Here is an 18,962-nt window from a genome sequence, read left to right on the forward strand (position 1 = left end):
TACCGTGTTGGCCAGGATGGTCTCTATCTCTTGACCTCGTGATCCACCTGCTTCGACCTCCCAAAGTGCTGGGATTACAGGCGTGAACCACCGTGCCTGGCCTTTTTATATTTATTTATTTATTTATTTTTTAAAGACAAGGTCTTGTTCTGTCACTCAGGCTGGAGTACAGTTGCACAATTACAGCTCACTTTAGCATTGACTTCCTGGGCTTAAGTGATCCTGCTTCCTCAACCTCCCAAGAAGCCAGGACTACAGGTGCACACCACCATTTCTGGCTAACTTTTTTTGTAGAGTTGAGGCCTTACTGTATTGGCCAGACTGGTCCCAATTTCCTGCCCTCAAGTAATTCTCCCACTTTGGCCTCTCAAAGGCATGAGCCACCATGCACAGCCTCAAATTAGGTTCTTAAAACCTTCATATAAATGTTTTCTGATCCTGTAGAGCCTTCTAGCTTCCCCAGTATTTGGTTATTAGAATATATTTATCTTTTTGTTTAACTCTACAAATACATGTTTAAAAAAATCAGTCTCCCTTGCCTCCTTCTGTGATAATTAATACTCACTTTTGTTTCTCTATGTAAAACAGGTCAAGTCATCAGCCCACAGAGTAGCAGTAGTGGCACGGATCTAACAAGTGAAAAACCAGGGCCATCTGCACAGGAGCCTGGTAGTCAGACGCCCTTGAAGTCCATGCTTGTCATCAGTGGAGGAGAGGGCTACATTGACTTCCGAATGGGTACGTCATTGGTTCTGGAGCTCAGTTTGCACTGTGTGCTGTGACTTGGATTTTCTCCCAAAGTAAATAAGAAAACACTCTGATAATGATTTCTAAGAGGTTGTTTGAGTTCTTTACATAGAAAAGGATTTTGTGGTTTTTTGTTTTTTTTTCTTTTTAGCCCTCTCTTCCTCCCTCCTCCCTTCTCCCTCCCTTCCTCCCTTCCTCCCTCCCTTCCTTCCTTCCTTCCTTCCTCCCTTCCTTCCTTCCTTCCTTCCTTCGTCTGTCTTTCCTTGGTCGGTCCATCTGTCTTTCCTTCCTTCCTTGCTTCCGTTTTTTAGATGGAGTCTTACTCTGTCACCCAGGCTGGAATGCAGTGGTATGATCTCAGCTAACTGCAACCTCTGCCTCCAGGTTCAAGTGATTCTCCTGCCTCAGCCTCCCAAGTAGCTGGAATTACAGACATGTGCCACCACACCTGGCTAGTTTTTGTATTTTTAGCAGAGATGAGGTTTCACCATGTTGGTCAGGCTAGTCACAAACTCCTGACCTCAAATGATCTGCCTTCCTCAGCCTCCCAGCTGGGATTACAAGGCATGAGCCACTGCACCCAGACCTTGATATTTCTCTTCATAACAAAATGTATTTGTTTGAAAGGAACATTAGAAATAGCATGATGTAGTCACTGTGGAGTTTTATGTGAAAAGCGTAAGATTTAGGGTCAGAAGGCCTTGCCAAGTCATTCAACTTCCTAGAGCCTCAGTTCTCTAAGTGGCAAAATGGAGAAAGAAAACTATTTCATAAAGTGTTGTTTGTGTCAAAACAACTTCATTTGTTCATTTTCTCACCTAACAAACATTAATTGCACATCTACTGTGTGTACCTGTCAGTCTTAAACTGGAGATATAGAAACAAACCAGACAAAGCCTTCATCTAATAGATTATAGAACAGTGCAGAGATAGAGACATGTTAATAAATTAAAATATTATTGATGCTGTGGTGGTAAGTAGTCAGTTATTTCCAAGGATGGGGAGAGAAGGAAGTCAAGAAATGATGCTTGAGGTGACTCAGCACTGTTTAGTCTTAGCCCAAAGGGTCAGGTTGGGGAATGGGGTGGGGAGGACCAGGGATTGGCACTCCGAGGTAAGAGAAAGCTTGGGCATAGGTTTAGAAATATGAAAGCATATGGAGGATGGACTGGAGGTTCAAGACTAGACATAGGAAATGAGTTGGGAAAAAGTGAACACCCAAGAAAGGTAGTAACAGTGAGAACAGATAAGAAGCATGATGGGGCCGGGCGCGGTGGCTCAAGCCTATAATCCCAGCACTTTGGGAGGCCGAGGCAGGTGGATCACGAGGTCAAGAGATCGAGACCATCCCGGTCAACATGGTGAAACCCCGTCTCTACTAAAAATACAAAAAATTAGCTGGGCATGGTGGCGTGTGCCTGTAATCCCAGCTACTCAGGAGGCTGAGGCAAGAGAATTGCCTGAACCCAGGAGGCGGAGGTTGCGGTGAGCCGAGATCGCGCCATTGCACTCCAGCCTGGGTAACAAGAGCGAAACTCGTCTCAAAAAAAAAAGCATGATGGGAATGTGGGGAAAGAAGAAATGGGCCATAGAACTCAGGACTGTCAACAGGAGAAGCAGGTCTGGAGGGACAGAAAGAGGAGTCCAGTGCTGGACATGTTGATCTTGAAGAACATAGTGATGATTTAGGTGGGGCACTTCCACTGGGTTTCTGAATATACAGGTCCTCTATCTTAGTCGGGAGGGGATTGGGGGCTGTCAGCGTGGAGTGGTACTAAAGGCCATGGAGGTTGGTGAGTTCACCCAGGGAGCTGAAAGGAAAGTTTCCAGTGGCAAAACCTGGTCTCTAATGAAAATATGAAAATTAGCTGAGCCTGGTGCTGCACATCTGTAATTTCAGCTATTCAGGAGGCTGAGGCAGGAGAATCGCTTGAACCCAGGAGGTGGAGGTTGCAGTGAGCCGAGATCACAGCACTGCACTCCAGCCTGGGCAACAGAGTTAGACTCCAGCTCAAAAAAATAGAAAGAAAGGAAAAGGAAAGGTTCCAGGATAGAACCCTGAATTCATATTCCTATTAAAGATCATTAGAGCTTACGGAGGGATCTAAGAGGGAATGGCCAGACAGATAGAAAGAAAACCTGGAGAATTGATGCTCGTGAAAGAGTAGTGCTTTGTAAATTGTAAGATACTGTACAAATACAAGTTTATTTGCTATAATTTTTTTTTTCTTTTCTTGAGACAGAGTCTCTAACACCCAGGCTGGAGTGCAGTGACATGATCTTGGCTTCCTATAACCTCCATCTCCCGGGTTCCTCCTGCCTCAGCCTCCTGAGTAGGTGGGATTATAGGCATGTGGCACCATGCCTGGTTAATTTTTGTGTTTTATTTTTCTTTGTTTTTAGGTGTTTGTTTTTTGAGACGGAGTCTCTCTCTGTCACCCAGGCTCTGGAGTGCAATGGTATGATCTTGGCTCACTGCAACCTCTGCCAGGTTCAAGCAGTTCTCCTGCCTCAGCCTCCCAAGTAACTGGGACTACAGGCATCCACCACCACACCGGCTAAATTTTGTATTTTTTTTTTTTTTTTTTTTTTTTTTTTAGTAGAGGCAAGGTTTCATCATATTGGTCAGGCTGGTCTCAAACTCCTGACCTCAGGTGATCCGCCCACCTTGGCCTCCCAAAGTGCTGGGATTACAGGCATGAGCCACTGCACCTGGCCAATTTTTGTATTTTTAGTAGAGATGGGGTTTCACCATGTTGGCCAGGCTGGTCTCGAACTCCTGGCATCAAACAATCTGCCTGCCCCAGCCTCCCAAAGTGCTGGGATTGTAGGCGTGAGCCACCGCACCCAGCTTATTTGCTATAAATAAATGGATCCCTTGGACTTGCCTAAAATCTCAGTGCTTCAAAAAGTTCCCAGACATAAGGCGCTAGATAATTTGAGAGAATATGATAATGTTGTAAATCAGTAACAAATACTTTAGATATGAATTCTGTAAAGGAATAAAAAAAAATTGGGTCGTTTAAATGACAACGTGACAAATGTGATTAGTGTCACTAGTGTCTGATGCAAAAAATTTGTTGACACTTTTAAGGGAGGAAGGCCATTAATGTTATGTTTAGAAATTGATTCCAAGGATGTCAGCAGGAATGGAGTCATTTCAAAGTGTTTTGAATAATGGACTACTGGTGAATTCCCTTTCATGAGAGGAATTGTGAGGGACTCCACTTGGCTGGGGTAGTTTTTCTAACTTTGTCTTGGAGTGCAGAATGGCAGTTGGAACCATACTGAAGAGTTTGTTAATAAAATCTCAATGTGGTTTTTCCATTTCCACTAAAAATTCCTTCCACTGTGAATCCTGAAAATAGAACAAAAATTGCCTAACCGGGTTTGGCAATATATCTAGTTATTTCCAGCCTGAAAAATAGACTTGTCTTTAGCATAGGCTAATTTTAATAAGTGAATATGCTGTTTTTAAAAAATCAGATTTGATCTTTTGTTGGGGTCCATTTCCTTTTTCATTTCCTGATTCTAACAGTCCCATTTTTTAAAAAATGATTTAAACTTAAAACAGGCTGTAGAGACTCTAGCAGACAGGACAATTTTCTTACAAATAAAATCTTCAGAACAACTCAGAAAAGAAATGCCAACAGCCTTTTGTCTCAGCCAGTTGATTTGTTATCATTGTAATTTTTTAAAATTTAAGAGCCAAACTTGATCTTTTTCCCTTCTAACTACCTAGTTATGTTTCTGTTTAGAGATGGGATTTTGACCTGAGCGTTCTCCTCTCTCTAGTTTGACACTGCTGTGAAAGGCTATTACAGGGTTGGATTAGGGAAAGTTTGGCCTGCAGAGAAAAATGCAGATATTTAGGGTTTTTTCTCTTCTGCTGTTTCTAGTCAGCATTGTCAATATTTTCTTTTGTCCAGCTGAAAGTCCCATGGGGCACAGGACAAAATTCTGTTAGATCAGTGGAATATCTTTACGTCCTGTGGTGTTCATGTTTTTAGGATTCTGCTGAAGAATCCATCCCACTAGACAAGTTACCACTGGATTGTGCCAAAATAACCCCGGTCTGTGACAACAAATATAATTGATGCAAGCTTATATTGAGAAGAATGGTATGCACCACGTGCCTGCGCTTCCCGGGCCAGCTGAATGCTGACCTGCAGAAGCTGGCGGTGAACATGGTTCCATTTCCCCGTCTGCACTTCTTCATGCCCGGCTTTGCCCCACTGACCAGCCGGGGCAGCCAGCAATACCGAGCCCTGATCGTGGCTGAGCTCACTCAGCAGCTCTTTGATGCTAAGAATATGATGGCCACCTGTGACCCCCGTCATGGCCGCTACCTAACTGTGGCTGCCATTTTTAGAGGTCGCATGTCCATGAGGGAGGTGGATGAGCAAATGTTCAACATTCAAAATAAGAACAGCAGCTACTTTGCTGAGTGGCTCCCTCACAACGTGAAAATAGCCGTCTGTGACATCCCACCCCAGGGGCTAAAAATGTCGGCCACCTTCATTGGTAACAACACAGCGATCCAAGAGCTCCTCAAACGCATCTCTGAACAGTTTACAGCTATGTTCAGGCACAGGGCCTTCCTGCACTGGTATATGGGTGAGGACATGGATGAGATGGAGTTCACCAAGGCTGAGAGCAACCTTAATGACTTGGTGTCGGAATACCAGCAATACCAAGATGCCACAGCTGAGGAGGAGGAGTTTGAGGAGTATGTTGAGGAGGAGGAGGTAGCCTAGAAGCTTCCTTTTCTAGGTAAAGGGGGAAGCAGTGTGGATTTTTTTAGTGTGTTCTGATAGCCGTTGTCACTACACACTTCTTTGAGTCTTTACATCTTCTGCTGCATTTTAAAGCATTTTCATAGCATTTTAAAGCATTTTGACTGGTCTCAAAAAAAAAAAAAACCCATCAGAATATTCAGAGAAGTAGGCCTCATAAACTTTAGAGCTCTAATAAGTCAGAAACAGGGAACGTTTATTTAAATAGTGTAGTCTTAATTTCTTTAATATAAAACCTGGAGAGGAGTGTGGTGTACCCCAAACTGGGCCTTGGAAGCCAGTGTGTTTGGTCAGGACACCACTGATCACATTCACTCAGCTACCATGCAGAAGAACCTGTATCTTGGCTCTTTGTTTCTTCTTTTCCATTATACGCTGTTAATTCATAACCTCTCTTAAGCTTGAAAATCATTGGAAGAAAAACCCAGTAGGTGATGAATCTGCCATCTTCAGTGTTGCAGGCTGATTATTTTAATTTCCATATGCTTGTATTGATTATCTCCAATTGGAGACTGTTACACCTATCATATAATAAGTGTGAGTTATTTGGGTTTAGTGTGCTCTGTACCTGTGCTCATGCATTTTATAACACTATTTAGTCTCAGTTCTTAGTTTGAAATAAGTGAGAGTCGACTCTTTATTTTGGATGAACACAGAATTGGACAGCTTTGCTTTCTTAGCTTCCCATAGCTGGTACCATCAGTATGCAGACATATTGGGATTGCTTTTCAACATAGTATAATAAATTCAATTTTATAAATACAGTGTGAAAAATGAATTAACCTTTTCTGAAGTCGAGCAGTGGCTTGGGTGAATATGGGTGAGGATTCTGATTCATAATATTTCTTTTACTGTTTACTCTCCAGTGGAAGATCATACAACTTTTGGCATCTTGTTCATGGACTAACCACGGGCATTCTGTCTGACTCACGTCGTTCTATATTTTCTGTGCTCAGCCTAACTTGAGTCTTCTTATCATTCACTAGGTGATGAAGGTGGAGAATCAGAACTTCTTGGAGAGGATCTTCCACTTGAACCTTCTGTCACCAAAGCAGAAAGGAGTCACTTGATAGTGTGGCAAGTGATGTATGGCAGTGAGTGAGTCCATTGGAAACAGGTGGAGATGGGGAAGCCATCTCTTCTGCATGGTTTATTTTTCCTTTATTTAATGCTCTTTTTGTGAGATAAGTTTCACCACATAATGTGTGAGCATTTTTTCCTGTTAACTTTATATTACAAAATCTGTTCTACCATAACAATACAGAGTAACTAGCTGTTATACTGCACCAGTGTTATAGGTAACTTCAGAATATTATGAACCAATCAAAGAATGTTTACTTCCTGCAAACTGGTGAATTATAGAAAGCAATCCAGATGTGGTTTACTCTGCCACAGTCTAATGTCATTCATTTCATTTGATGGGGTCACTTTTTAGCTGTCACTAATAGTGGAATTAATGGGAAACACTTGATAAATGAAACTGTACCCTTAAATACAATAGCCGAGTTTTCCCCAGTGTATTGTAAAATTGACACACACTAATATGAGATGGATTATCAGGATTTATCTAAATGTCCCGAGAGGGCTAAAAGCTAACTGTAAATTACTCTAACTTTCACTTTCAAATCTGACAAATCTTGTTTATATGGTATATAAAACTTTGTTTTCATCAGATTTTCGGGGGGTTTTATATTAAAGAAATTAAGACTACACTATTTAAATAAACATTCCCTGTTTCTGACTTATTAGAGCTCTAAAGTTTATGAGGCCTACTTCTCTGAATATTCTGATGGGTTTTTTTTTTTTTTGAGACCAGTCTCATTTTCATACTGACATGTCTGAAAGGTTTATTATTTATAAAGCTTAGAATGTACTCTGGGAAGCTTAGAAGATACTTGAGCACTGGGAGGATTTTTTAAAGGAAATGTGTTTTGTATTTCTTGTACCAGAGAATGGTAATGTTGATCGAATTTTTTCCATGTAAAAAATGTACCTGTTTGCCAAATGTTTCTAGATTGCTTTTACCTGTTAATACAAGTAAAACTGTAGTGGGGATGGAGTCTGGCCTAAGTACCGAATGAGGGATTTAATTAGAAAAGTGATTTTCTTTTGTTCTGTATCAAACTGCAGAACAGCTGTATACTTGGTATTTTGTATGTGAATAACATTTTAGCTTTTGTGCCCTTTTGAGCTTAAAGGGTTATCTTCAGACGGGAAACCTATGAAGGAGAAGACAAAGCTAAGATACCATAAAGTAAAGGTTGACATTACGTATTTTCATTCACTATGCCCATTAAAAAAAAAAAAAGGATTATTTTGGGCATGATGGCTCATGCCTGTAATCTTAACACTTTGGGAGGCTGAGGCGGGTGGATTGCTTGAGCCCACGAAATCAAGACCAGCCTGGGAAACATGGTGAAACCCTGTCTCTACGAAAAAAAAAAAAAAAAAAAAAAACCCACACACACAATAAATTAGCCAATGTGGTGGTGCATGCCTGTAGTCCCAGCTACGTGGGAGGTTGAGGTGGGAGGATCACCTGGGCCCAGGAGGTGGAGGTTGCAGTGAGCCTTGATAACACCACTGCAGTCCAGCCTGGGTGACAGAGCAAGACCTTGTCCCAAAACAGACAAGCAAACAATACATTAAAGTCTGGATTTAACTGATTTTCTTACTTAATAAGTTTTTTAAAACCATGATGCTGCAATTTTTCTCCCTCTCAAGCTTCTTGACAATATGTGACTTACCCCTTTTTATCTGTTACTCTAAGCAAAGCTAAATACAATTTTTTTTTGTTTTTGAGACAGAGTCTAGCTCTGTTGCCCAGGCTGGAGTGCAGTGGCAAGATCTCAGCTCACTGCAACCTCTGTACCCTAGGTTCAAGCAGTTCTTCTGCTTCAGCCTCCCGAGTAGCTGGGACTACAGGCGCATGCCACCACACCCAGCTAATTTTTATAGAGACCAGGTTTCACCATGTTGGCCAGGCTGGTCTCAAACTCCTGACCTCAGATGATCCACCCTCCTTGGCCTCCCAAAGTGTTAGGATTACAGGCGTGAGCCACTGCACTCAGTTGAAGCAAAGCTAAATGTAATTTTACTTACTGAATTAACAGTATAAACCTATAGGATAAAGGCCCCCTAATCATCAGAAAGACGACTGGAAAGGAAAGAAAGCAAATGGAGATGTCAAGTTGTCTAAGCATTCTTAAGTGATTTTTCTGAACTTTTATACAAAGATGTTTGTAAAAAGTACACCAGTGGCTTTTACACATATACATGATTAGGCTAGATTGTGAAGTATATGTCATTTTATGAGTCAGAGATGTTTGGATCCATTGGGCCCACGTGTGTCTATAAGCACATTGTGTACACAAAATTGTAGCCACTCATGTATTAAAAGAAAACTGTTTTGGTAAAAGCTGTATTAAAAGAATAACTTTTTGCTTGAGCTAGTCACTTTTTTTCAGGGCACCAAAATTTAGGCTAGTTTTTCATAGCTTGTTTGCTATGTTTTTATTTCATTTTAAATCTGAGCCATTTTTGGCAATATCTTTTAAAAAATCATTATGGAACATTTATTGGAAATGTATAGAGTCACAAGAAAGAGACACCAAAGTGTTTGGGAATTTTAATCCCAAGAAGTAAACATCCCTGAGTCAGATCCCATTTGCTGTTGTTCAGCCATGTTTGTATGACTGAATGTAATTTAGGAAATCAGGAGTTACAGATGAAAAATACAAACATGTAACAATGGTTGTAATTGCTTTTTTTGAACTTACTGGCTTTAACTTAAGTAATATAGGTGTGTAGTTATTTTATCTAAAGATGTCAGATTATCTGTGGCCCTGTTAATTAACTGCAGGGATCAGAGAGAGGACAAAAATGCCTGTATAATTTCTTTTAAAGGCTTGTCCTTATGTTTGTAATTTCGGTTAAATATTTTCTACAGATTGCTTCACTTCCCCTTTCCCCCAATAGCAAGTTTATATTCTTGTAATGTTTACTTTGGTCAACATGGTAACTTTTGGAAGAAAATGCCAAAATGTAAGCTTCTCACAAGCAGCAAAGGGGTGTAACTGCCTGTAGCCACCATATCAAAGGCAGAGAAGAGGCTTGTGTACTTTGGGTTGATCTCACCATATAAAAAAAGTGGAAGAAATAAGGGATACTTGAGGGTTTCTCATTTTATTACACCTGGGTCATGTATAAGGTTGAACCATATGAAATTGCCAATGTTCAACCATTACTGATCTACAAAAGTGACAATATCATATGCCTCAACCTAATACTTACTATTAAACGCAGGTTAAAATCTCTGTGAGGCAAAGGGATAATGTTCTCTAGGAACTCACTTTTGAGAGTATTTTTCTCTAACTCCTGTGGATCTAAATTTTAAAAATAGGAAGGAATCACCTAATAACTGCAGCTTGTGGAGAGTGTAAAACATTTTGAGCACAATATCAGCACATAAACTTTTCAGATTGTGTTTGCACAGAAAAGGTTAAAATCAATTCTTTCACTTACTGCATTGTTAATTTCTTATAAAGGTCTTCCTACATTTGAGACTAGACCCTTTAACATAGGCTGCCTTAGTAACAAAATAAAACGGATGTCTCATAATATTAACTGTCCTAAAGAACAAGTGTCTTGCAAATGCCATGGAACAGAATATTTATTTCCTTGTGAGTATTATGACCATTACCAAAGGACTGAACCAGATTTAGAGCTCTTCTCAGTTGATCATGTTCAGAAAGGGACTCATTTGTAACATGAGAAACGTAGAAGAGAAAATGAAATATGGAAATCATAAATGCTTTTCTAACAGGGTTATGCTATTCTGTAACACTAAATGTTTGTCTTTTCTCTTGAAAGGTTGTTTTATTAATTTTGCCATACACTTCTCAATATTTGAATATATCTTAACCATTTTATGTTCCAAATTCGTTTTTTGTCCAAGACATTCTATCAGAATTTTACTTGCCTCTATAATCTGAAAAATGGGTTCTATAATGTCCCACTTGCTGTCTCTTAGAGACTGAGCTTCATTTCTATGAGCAAAAAGCTCATTTCGCAATGTAGTTATTTCAGTATTTATTTCTATGATGGAATCCCTGGGGTTCGGAATGTAACTTTGTACATGAAATATATATAAATATGTATATGAAACATGTATGAAGCCTAGTGTGTTTTGTTTTGTTTTTAACCTTTCCTGGGGATCTGAACTTGGTTTTTATTTGCAAGTCTAATAATCTTCCCCATCACACATGTCATTTCTGAGAGTCAGGACTGTTGCCATTGACACTGGCTGAAGGTGAGCCCTGGGGAATACTCACACTGGTCAGCTTGGCTCATGTGTTCAGATGAAATTCGAGAATAGAGCTTGAGTAACAGCCCACACATGACACTAAGGCATATACTGCTTGCCAGATCATTCAATAATAAGAGGCAGGTTGTAGTGTAATTTTAATAATGCAGTGTGCTTATTTGTGATCCAGTTGCTTGGGTGAGACTCCGGAAGGAAGAATGATTACAAAACTGATCATGCGAAAGCACAATGTGAATCCAGATTCAGTGCAGTAATGTTTAGTCTCATCCAGTGTGTTTTGTTTGTGCCTTCAAGAAACATGATAGTAAAAGTTCTAACATGATAGTAAAAGTTGCCCCAGTTGGCATGTTAATAGGACTGTTCACCAGATTAAGGCACTGTTCAGTGAGGTTGGATGCCCTAGAACATAATGTATAGCCCGGCTCATTCCTAGTCTTTTTTTTTTTTTTTGTGGAGACAGAGCGTCTTGCTCTTTTGCTAGGCTGGAGTGCAATGGTGTGATCTTGGCTCACTGCAACTTCCTCCCAGATTCAAGCAATTCTCATGCCTCAGCCTCCAGATTAGCTGGGACTACAGATGTGCCCCACCACGCCTGGCTAATTTTTGTATTTTTTAAAATATATATTTTATTGCATTTTAGGTTTTGGGGTACATGTGAAGAACATGCAAGATTGTTGCATAGGTACATACATGGCAATGTGGTTTGCTGCCTTCCTCCCCATCACCTATATCTGGCATTTCTCCCCATGTTATCCCTCCTCAACTCCCTACCCCCTGCTGTCCCTCCCCTAGTTCCCCCTCCACAGATCCCGGTGTGTGATGCTCCCCTCCCTCTGTCCATGTGTTCTCATTGTTCTAATTTTTGTATTTTTAGTAGAAACGGGGGTTTCATCATGTTGGCCAGGACGGTCTCAAACTCCTGACCTCGTGATCCACCCACCTCGGCCTCCCAAAGTGATCCACTGTGCCCAGCCCATTCCTGGTTTTTATAGGACTTTCCCCTGCCTGCCTCTTAGCCCCTGGGGAACAGGGCAGGAGCATGAGCCTCATCACTGGAACTGTAGTCTGCCTTGTCCCCCTTGTGGAAGAACTGTCTTTCAGACTAGTGGAGAGAGACTGCTTAACCCCCAGGCTCTTCCTTAAGCAGCCCCCGCTCCCTCAGACTCAGTGTAGGCATGAAAGCCTGGAGATCACAGAGGCCTGGACTTCCTCTGCAGCCGCAGTCAATTTATTAGGAAAGGTTTTACAGTTAGGGGACTTATCAGAATGCCTTAAATATTGGATAATTGATACTAGTTTGCTTTAAATTCATTTTCTTTAGAAAGACATAGTGGTATGATGTGAAAGAAGGCTGTATAGCCCAGGCTGTGACCCTAGGCAAGTCACTTTACCAGAGTACCCACAGTCCGCTGTGAATCAGACCCTCCTGTGGGGTCCAGACCAGGCATCTGTAAAGTGCCGTAGGTAAGTGTGATTCGTAGCTGAGGTTGAAGAATGCTCCTCTAATGTATTTGGACCTTCGTTTTCTCATGTGTTAAAAGGCAGCGTGGCTTAGGTAATCTAAAAAAATCCTAGCTCTGACCCTCCCTGGTTCTGTGGCCTTGGCTCTTGATTTGCCTGGCTGTTGTCTATACAGATAAGGACCACTCCTGCTTATAAGTCCATGGTCACCCAGTCCCTCATGAGGCCCAGATCAGCTGGTGGGAGGGATTGGATTAATGAGAGTTTCCTATTTATCAGAATGATACCGTATAAAAGATGCCAGATTGTTTAGCTCCTTGCTTTTAACCACAGAACATTCATTCCCACCCACAGAGAAAAAGGTGTTACGGGGCCAGGCGCAGTGCCTCACACCTGTAATTTCAGCACTTTGGAAGGCTGAGGCAGGCAGATCACTTGAGGCCAGGAGTTCGAGACCAGCCTGGGCAACATGGTGAGACCCCATCTCTACAAAAAAGTTTAAAAATTAGCTGAGTATGGTGGTGTGCACCTGTAGTCCTGGCTACTCGGGAGGCTGAGGTGGGAGGATCACCTGAGCCCGGGGGAGGTTGAGCCTGTCTCCCCCCCCCAAAAAAAAGTTACGATTTGATTTGAGGCACCAAAGGAGACATGGACCAAATAAGTCCTGGCTCCGTGGGGACAGTGACTTGACTTAGAAGTTGCAGTTCTCAGCTAAGCCAGGAGAGAGAGGCATGACCATGATCACCTAGGGTGCTATGCACAGAATAAACTTATTTTTCTTTTTCTCTCCTCTCAAGAATAGACTCTGGGCCAGGCGTGGTGGCTCATGCCTGTAATCCCAGCACTTTGGGAGGCCAAGGTGGGTGGATCACAAGGTCAGGATTTTGAGACCAGCTTGACCAACATGGTGAAACTCCGTCTCTACTAAAAATACAAAAAAATTAGCTGGGCATGGTAGCGTCCACCTGTAATCCCAGCTACTTAGGAATCTGAGGCAGGAGAATCACTTGAATCCAGGAGGCGGAGGTTGCAGTGAGCCGAGATTGCGCCACTACACTCCAGCCTGGGCAACAGAGCAGGACTCTGTCTCAAAAAAAGATTATCAGACTATTGGGGAACATGGGCAAACGATTAGCAGGTGCTTCTGATCCTCCCATTGGGAACATCTGCCCAAGAGGAACTCAGGCTGGGCACGGTGGCTCATGCCTGTAATCCCAGCGCTTTGGGAAGGGAGAGGGAAGATCACTTGAGGCCAGAAGTTTAAGACCAGCCCGGGCAACATAGCAAGACCCCATCTCTACCAAAATAAAAATAAAAAATCAGCCAGGCGGGTGGCATGGATCTGTAGTGCCAGCTACTCGGGAAGCTGATGTGGGAGGATCACCTGAGCCCAGGAGGTCGAGGCTGCACTGAGTCGTGATTGCATAATTTCACTCCATTCTGGGTGACAGAGTGAGACCTTGTCTCAAAAAACCGCAGAGCAGCCCTGCTGGCTTCACAAACACCTGTTTTCCAGGAGCACAGAGCTTTATTCTTTCTTAGCCGGTTGCAATAAACTTGCACATGATGACCTGCCAGCAGGCCCACCCCAGTAGTCTTTCCTTCCTGATTCATGCACAGTTTAACTATAGGGTATTTTGAACTTAACTGCTACAGTAAAAGCTTAAAGGAAATATTTCATCTCCATTAGTCTGTATTCATGTGGTAGGGCTAATTCCTGATTTTTTTCCTAGAAAAAACCATAACCATTTACTTGTTATGCCTAGCTTGCATTAGCACCACATCTGATCGTTTTTTCAAAGTATTTAGCCCATAAATTCACAGTTGATCTTCATAGAAATCCCTTATTTAGAGTGTTACGGCTTTCAGATGACCTGGAGGCCTAACCACAGGTGCAGCCTTGCCCATTGGTAAACAGGGCCACCTGAGAGAAGTGAAGGCTCAGGTGCCTGAGTGGGTGGCGCCAGCATTAACTGAACACTAGAGGCCTCTGCAGGTGTGTGGGGCAGGGGCTGCCTCTCCAGTCAAGAGACATGAGTTTGAATCCTCGGTCTACTGTTTCCTAGTTTTGTGACCCTTCGCTCACAGTTTGCTTACTGTCAAAAGAGTTACACCAGGGTTACACCAGTGAAGGGTCACCAAACGAGGCCCTGCTAGTTTAGTCTTACCACCTGGCCCTGCTACTCAGTAGCCGACTTTTGGGGTTCCTAGATGCCAAGTATCTGAAGATGACTGTGACACTCTCGGAGACTGGGCTAGTCAAGGAAAGCCGACACGGAAATGGTGATGTGATCAAGTACTGTGGCTGCATATTAGAAGCCACGGTTGAACAAATGATACAGGTATGGTATCTACTTTGTAATGTGATAAAAAGAGAAAAACTGTCTGCCTGCAAGGCCTGTTAAACGCAGAACATTCCTACCTCTGTTCTGTTTACCAGCGTTCCAGGCCTCGTCTGTCCTAACAGAATCGTGTTAGGAAGCAGGGGTCGCTTGGGCCTATTGGACCTGCTGGGGAATTCTGTTCTCTGTTGTCTCACCCCACCCCCCATTTTAAGGAAAAGGAGTATTCCATGAAAATTAAACACAAGAGAACTTACTCACTTTTGCATCTAAGAGTTAATTTCATTCTATGGAGGCACATTGAGGGGCATATTGAAACATGAAAGACTGGTAAATTTGACATTTTCAGATTGCCACCACAATTATTCTCTGTTGCTCATAATGCTTTATGGTAATAAGTAAACTCACAGTCACTGCATATAAGTGGGTAGAGCAGATATAAAGGACCAAATAAGATAGTAGCTTCATCAGATGTACAACAGTGTGGAACAGTGGCAAGGATGGTTGTATGCTTTTCTACAGGATTAACAAGCTTAGCATCACTCCTCCCAAGCAAAAATGCAAAATTCTGGCTCACATATCACACCAGAGGGGTCTTTGGAAGAAAGGGCTGTCACCTTGAGGTTCCCAAAACATGGCTTTTATATGAAGTGGGATTAAAATTTTGCAGGACGTCTCAGGTGCAGAGATACCCAAAGAGAGTGGAATGGTGTCTCAGAAACTTGAATTTCCTCATAGATCTTCTTTTTTTTTTAGACGGAATTTTTTAGACTTGTTGCCCAGTCTGGAATGCAATGGCATGATCTCGGCTCACGGCAACCTCTGCCTCCCAGGTTCAACCCATTCTCCTGTCTCAGCCTCCCAAGTAGCTGGGATTACAGGTGCCCACCACCATGCCTGGCTAATTTTTGTATTTTCAGTAGAGACAAGGTTTCACCATGCTGGCCAAGCTGGTCTCAAATACCTGACCTCAGGTGATCCACCCGCCTCAGCCTCCCAAAGTGCTGGGATTACAGGCGTGAGCCACCGTGCCCATCCAAATTTCCTCATCAGTCATAATGGTCTATTATTCACAGCATTGTCGGAAAGAACCAATGAGATCATGTAAAGAAGTATTACTCAGCAGTTAACAGATACCTGTATCCTTCCCCCACGGAGGCCTCAATTTCTTTTCCTGCTGTTCTTTCTCATCAAGCTGACTTTCCTCTGCCTTTGGCCAGCCCCAGACCAGCGACAGTTTGAGTTCCAAATCCAGGAGAGCATTTTCGGCTATTTGCCCGTTGCCGCATTTTGGCCTGGTATGCTTCTGAGCAAGCAGGCTTTTACTGTGTAGGCAGTCTACATTTCTATCTCGGAGAGTTTGCCTAGCGCTGTTCATAAGGAGCTAGGAGCAGAAATGTGGCATGTGATTCTTAGAGACATCTCAAACATTTATCCTTCCTAAAGGAGCGTAGCTGGAGAGCAGAAACTGGGCAGATGCCTCTAGGCAGGCCTTGGCTGATGTAAAGACCCAGTCCTAGGCTTCACTCGACTGAGGGTTTATCAGACCTTCCCACCCATATTAATGCCATGTTTCTGGGACCCCACACTGACAGCTGTTTCTTCCCAAAGACTCCTCTGGGTGTTAAGATGTGAGCTGGAAGTCAGCATCTCAAAAACCACATCACAATGAAGGACTGTAGGTTTTGGGACCAGGCTCAGTGGCTGGCTCATGCCAATAATCCCAGCACTTTGGGAGGCTGAGGCAGGAGGATCGCTTGAGCTCAGGAGTTTAAGACCAGCCTGGGCAACAAAGTGAGACCCCCATCTCTACAAAAAAAAAAATTAAATTTGCCGGGCATAGTGTCACACACCTGTAGTTTCAGCTACTCAGGAGGCTGAAGTGGGAGGATTGTTTGAGCCCAGGAGGTTGAGGCTGCAGTGAGCCAAAATCACGCCACTGTACTCCAGCCTGGGCAACAGAGCAAGATCCCATCTCTAAAAAAATAAAAAGTAAAAAGGCGAGGCATGGTACCTCATGCCTGTAATCTCAGCACTTTGGGAGGCCGAGGCGGGAGGATTGCTTAAATCCAGTTTGAGACCTGCCTGGGAAACATAGCAAGACCTATTTTAAAAAGAAGAAAATAAACTATAGATTCTAGTCTCTCCCTACCACTGCTCCATCAAAAGTCATTTCATCTCTTTGGGTCCCCAGTTGTCCTTGGTGACAAGCACGGACTTGGCTTGGATGCCCTGTAAGGCTATGGTGAAGGTGACATCCTTTGAGGGTGGGCCGTCTCTTCCAATGCAGCTTGGGTTGTGTGGACTAGCAGCCTTCATGCCCAGCCAGATCCCAATGTTCACAATGTGCCCAGATCCTTGATGGAGGGAATCATGCAGCCTGCACCACTTGGTACCAACGGCCTCAAGGAAGCACGTCCATGAATGAGAGGAATGTGTCTTAATTAAGAAGAGAGACACTAGGCCGGGCGCGGTGGCTCAAGCCTGTAATCCCAGCACTTTGGGAGGCCGAGGCGGGTGGATCACGAGGTCAAGAGATCGAGACCATCCTGGTCAACATGGTGAAACCCCGTCTCTACTAAAAATACAAAACATTAGCTAGGCATGGTGGCACGTGCCTGTAATCCCAGCTACTCAGGAGGCTGAGGCAGGAGAATTGCCTGAACCCAGGAGGCGGAGGTTGCGGTGAGCCGAGATCATGCCATTGCACTCCAGCCTGGGTAACAAGAGTGAAACTCCGTCTCAAAAAAAAAAGAAGAGAGACACTGTTCTGTTCTCTGGGTCCTGGACTTCCTTTGGGTCTTTTCCTTCTTGAACCTTTTGGAAGCCTCCAAAAACTACTTTAGGATGGCATTAGAGCCTTCAGGGAGCTTCTCCCAAGGGCTCCTTTGGCAACTAAAGTGAATGGCTGAGAGGTGAAGCTGAATTAGGGAGGATCCTTGGCTTCCCACCACCACCCCCAGCTCCCAGAGCAGGAAAGGGGTTGGGGAGAGGAAAGCTGCCTTGCTGGGGAGAGGCCCAGCTCTGCTCCCTTTTGAACACATGGTGGCGCCATGTTGGTGTTAACCTTCCTCCCTTCCACCTGCCAGCCCCCAGAGCCTGCCAGCCCCTCAGCCCTTCCCTTCATGCTCACTGGGCTGGCGACCCCAGCATGAGAGCAAGCCAGACCAAGGAGGGTGCCGCACTAGGGAGGGTCAAGTTGTACAGCTGAGGGAAGCAGTTCACTTTACTAATAAGCCAGCTGAGACCAAGAGTGGCAGCAGAGGTTGGACTAGAATCTTGACTTCATTCAGTGCATTTTCCACTGGCTGCTCCAGATTCTCATACCCTGGGTTCTTCTCAACCCCTTTCCTTTGCCAGAGGCAGGAAAACAACTTCTCTCAACCCCCACCTAGCCCAGGGACCTGAGTACCTAGAGCCTGGGACCGTTGCTGAGGTGAACAGGGTTGATATGGATGAGAGAAACATTGGCCCCAAGGATGAAAGAAGGGGCCGGACATGGTGGCTCACACCTGTAATCCCAGGACTTTGGGACTCCGAGGCAGGAGGATCACCTGAGGTCAGCAGTTCAAGACCAGCCTGGCCAACATGGTGAAACCCTATCTCTACTAAAAATGCCAAAATTAGCCAGGCGTGGTCGTGCATGTCTATAATCCCAGCTACTCTGGAAGGCTGAGGCAGGAGGATCACTTGAACCTGGAAGGTGGAGGTTGCGATGAGCCGAGATCACGCCACTGAGCTCCAGCCTGGGTGATAGAGCAAGACTCCATTTCAAAAAAAAAAAAAAAGAAAAGAAAAAGAAAAAAAAAAATGAAAGAAGGGAATCTTTAAAAGCATTCATGCCACCAATTTCTAGTCTTTGAAGTTTCAGAAGAATTTCTGTGGCCGCTGCTTCTGAACAAGGCTGAAGGAAATGTCACGGAATCAGCTTAGTGAGTTGCTTCAATGGAAACTTCATCCAAGGCTGATAATAAATAGCAGTTACATAACTCAGCAGGTCACAGCACTAACTAAGCCCTTTATAGGCCATCAATCCACATTTATTTCCTGGATTTTATAACTGCTGCTGAAAGGGAGAAAAGGAGGGGCTCAGGATTAGGGAGAGAGAATCTGTGTGCCTGGACGAAACCTCCAAACCTATCCTCCAGCCTCCTCTCCCACACGCCATCTCTGCAGCTAACTCTCAGGGGGACGTGCCGAGTTCCAGCGTGGGCTCCACACTGGGAAACCAGACCCCCTGTCCCAGCTGCCCTGAGTGGACATGAGTTTTATAGGCTGTTCATTTTCTCT

At 43.7% G+C, this 18,962-nt stretch overlaps 1 protein-coding gene across 14 annotated transcripts in view; it reads left to right on the plus strand.

Moving 5' to 3' along the window:
- Positions 1–10,713, plus strand: part of SPAG9 (sperm associated antigen 9) — a 147,291-nt gene extending 136,578 nt beyond the window's left edge. For all 14 annotated transcript variants that reach the window (XM_039476103.2, XM_039476105.2, XM_074388585.1 and 11 more), the window contains 2 exons: positions 589–738; positions 6,530–10,713. In XM_039476103.2, the coding sequence (XP_039332037.1) occupies positions 589–738; positions 6,530–6,645 (266 nt within the window). In that variant the 3' untranslated portion in view covers positions 6,646–10,713. The remainder of the gene's footprint in view (positions 1–588; positions 739–6,529) is intronic.
- Positions 10,714–18,962: the final 8,249 nt, after the last annotated feature.

This window comes from Saimiri boliviensis, chromosome 17 (assembly GCF_048565385.1).
Source record: "Saimiri boliviensis isolate mSaiBol1 chromosome 17, mSaiBol1.pri, whole genome shotgun sequence".
Classification (NCBI taxonomy): domain Eukaryota; kingdom Metazoa; phylum Chordata; class Mammalia; order Primates; family Cebidae; genus Saimiri; species Saimiri boliviensis.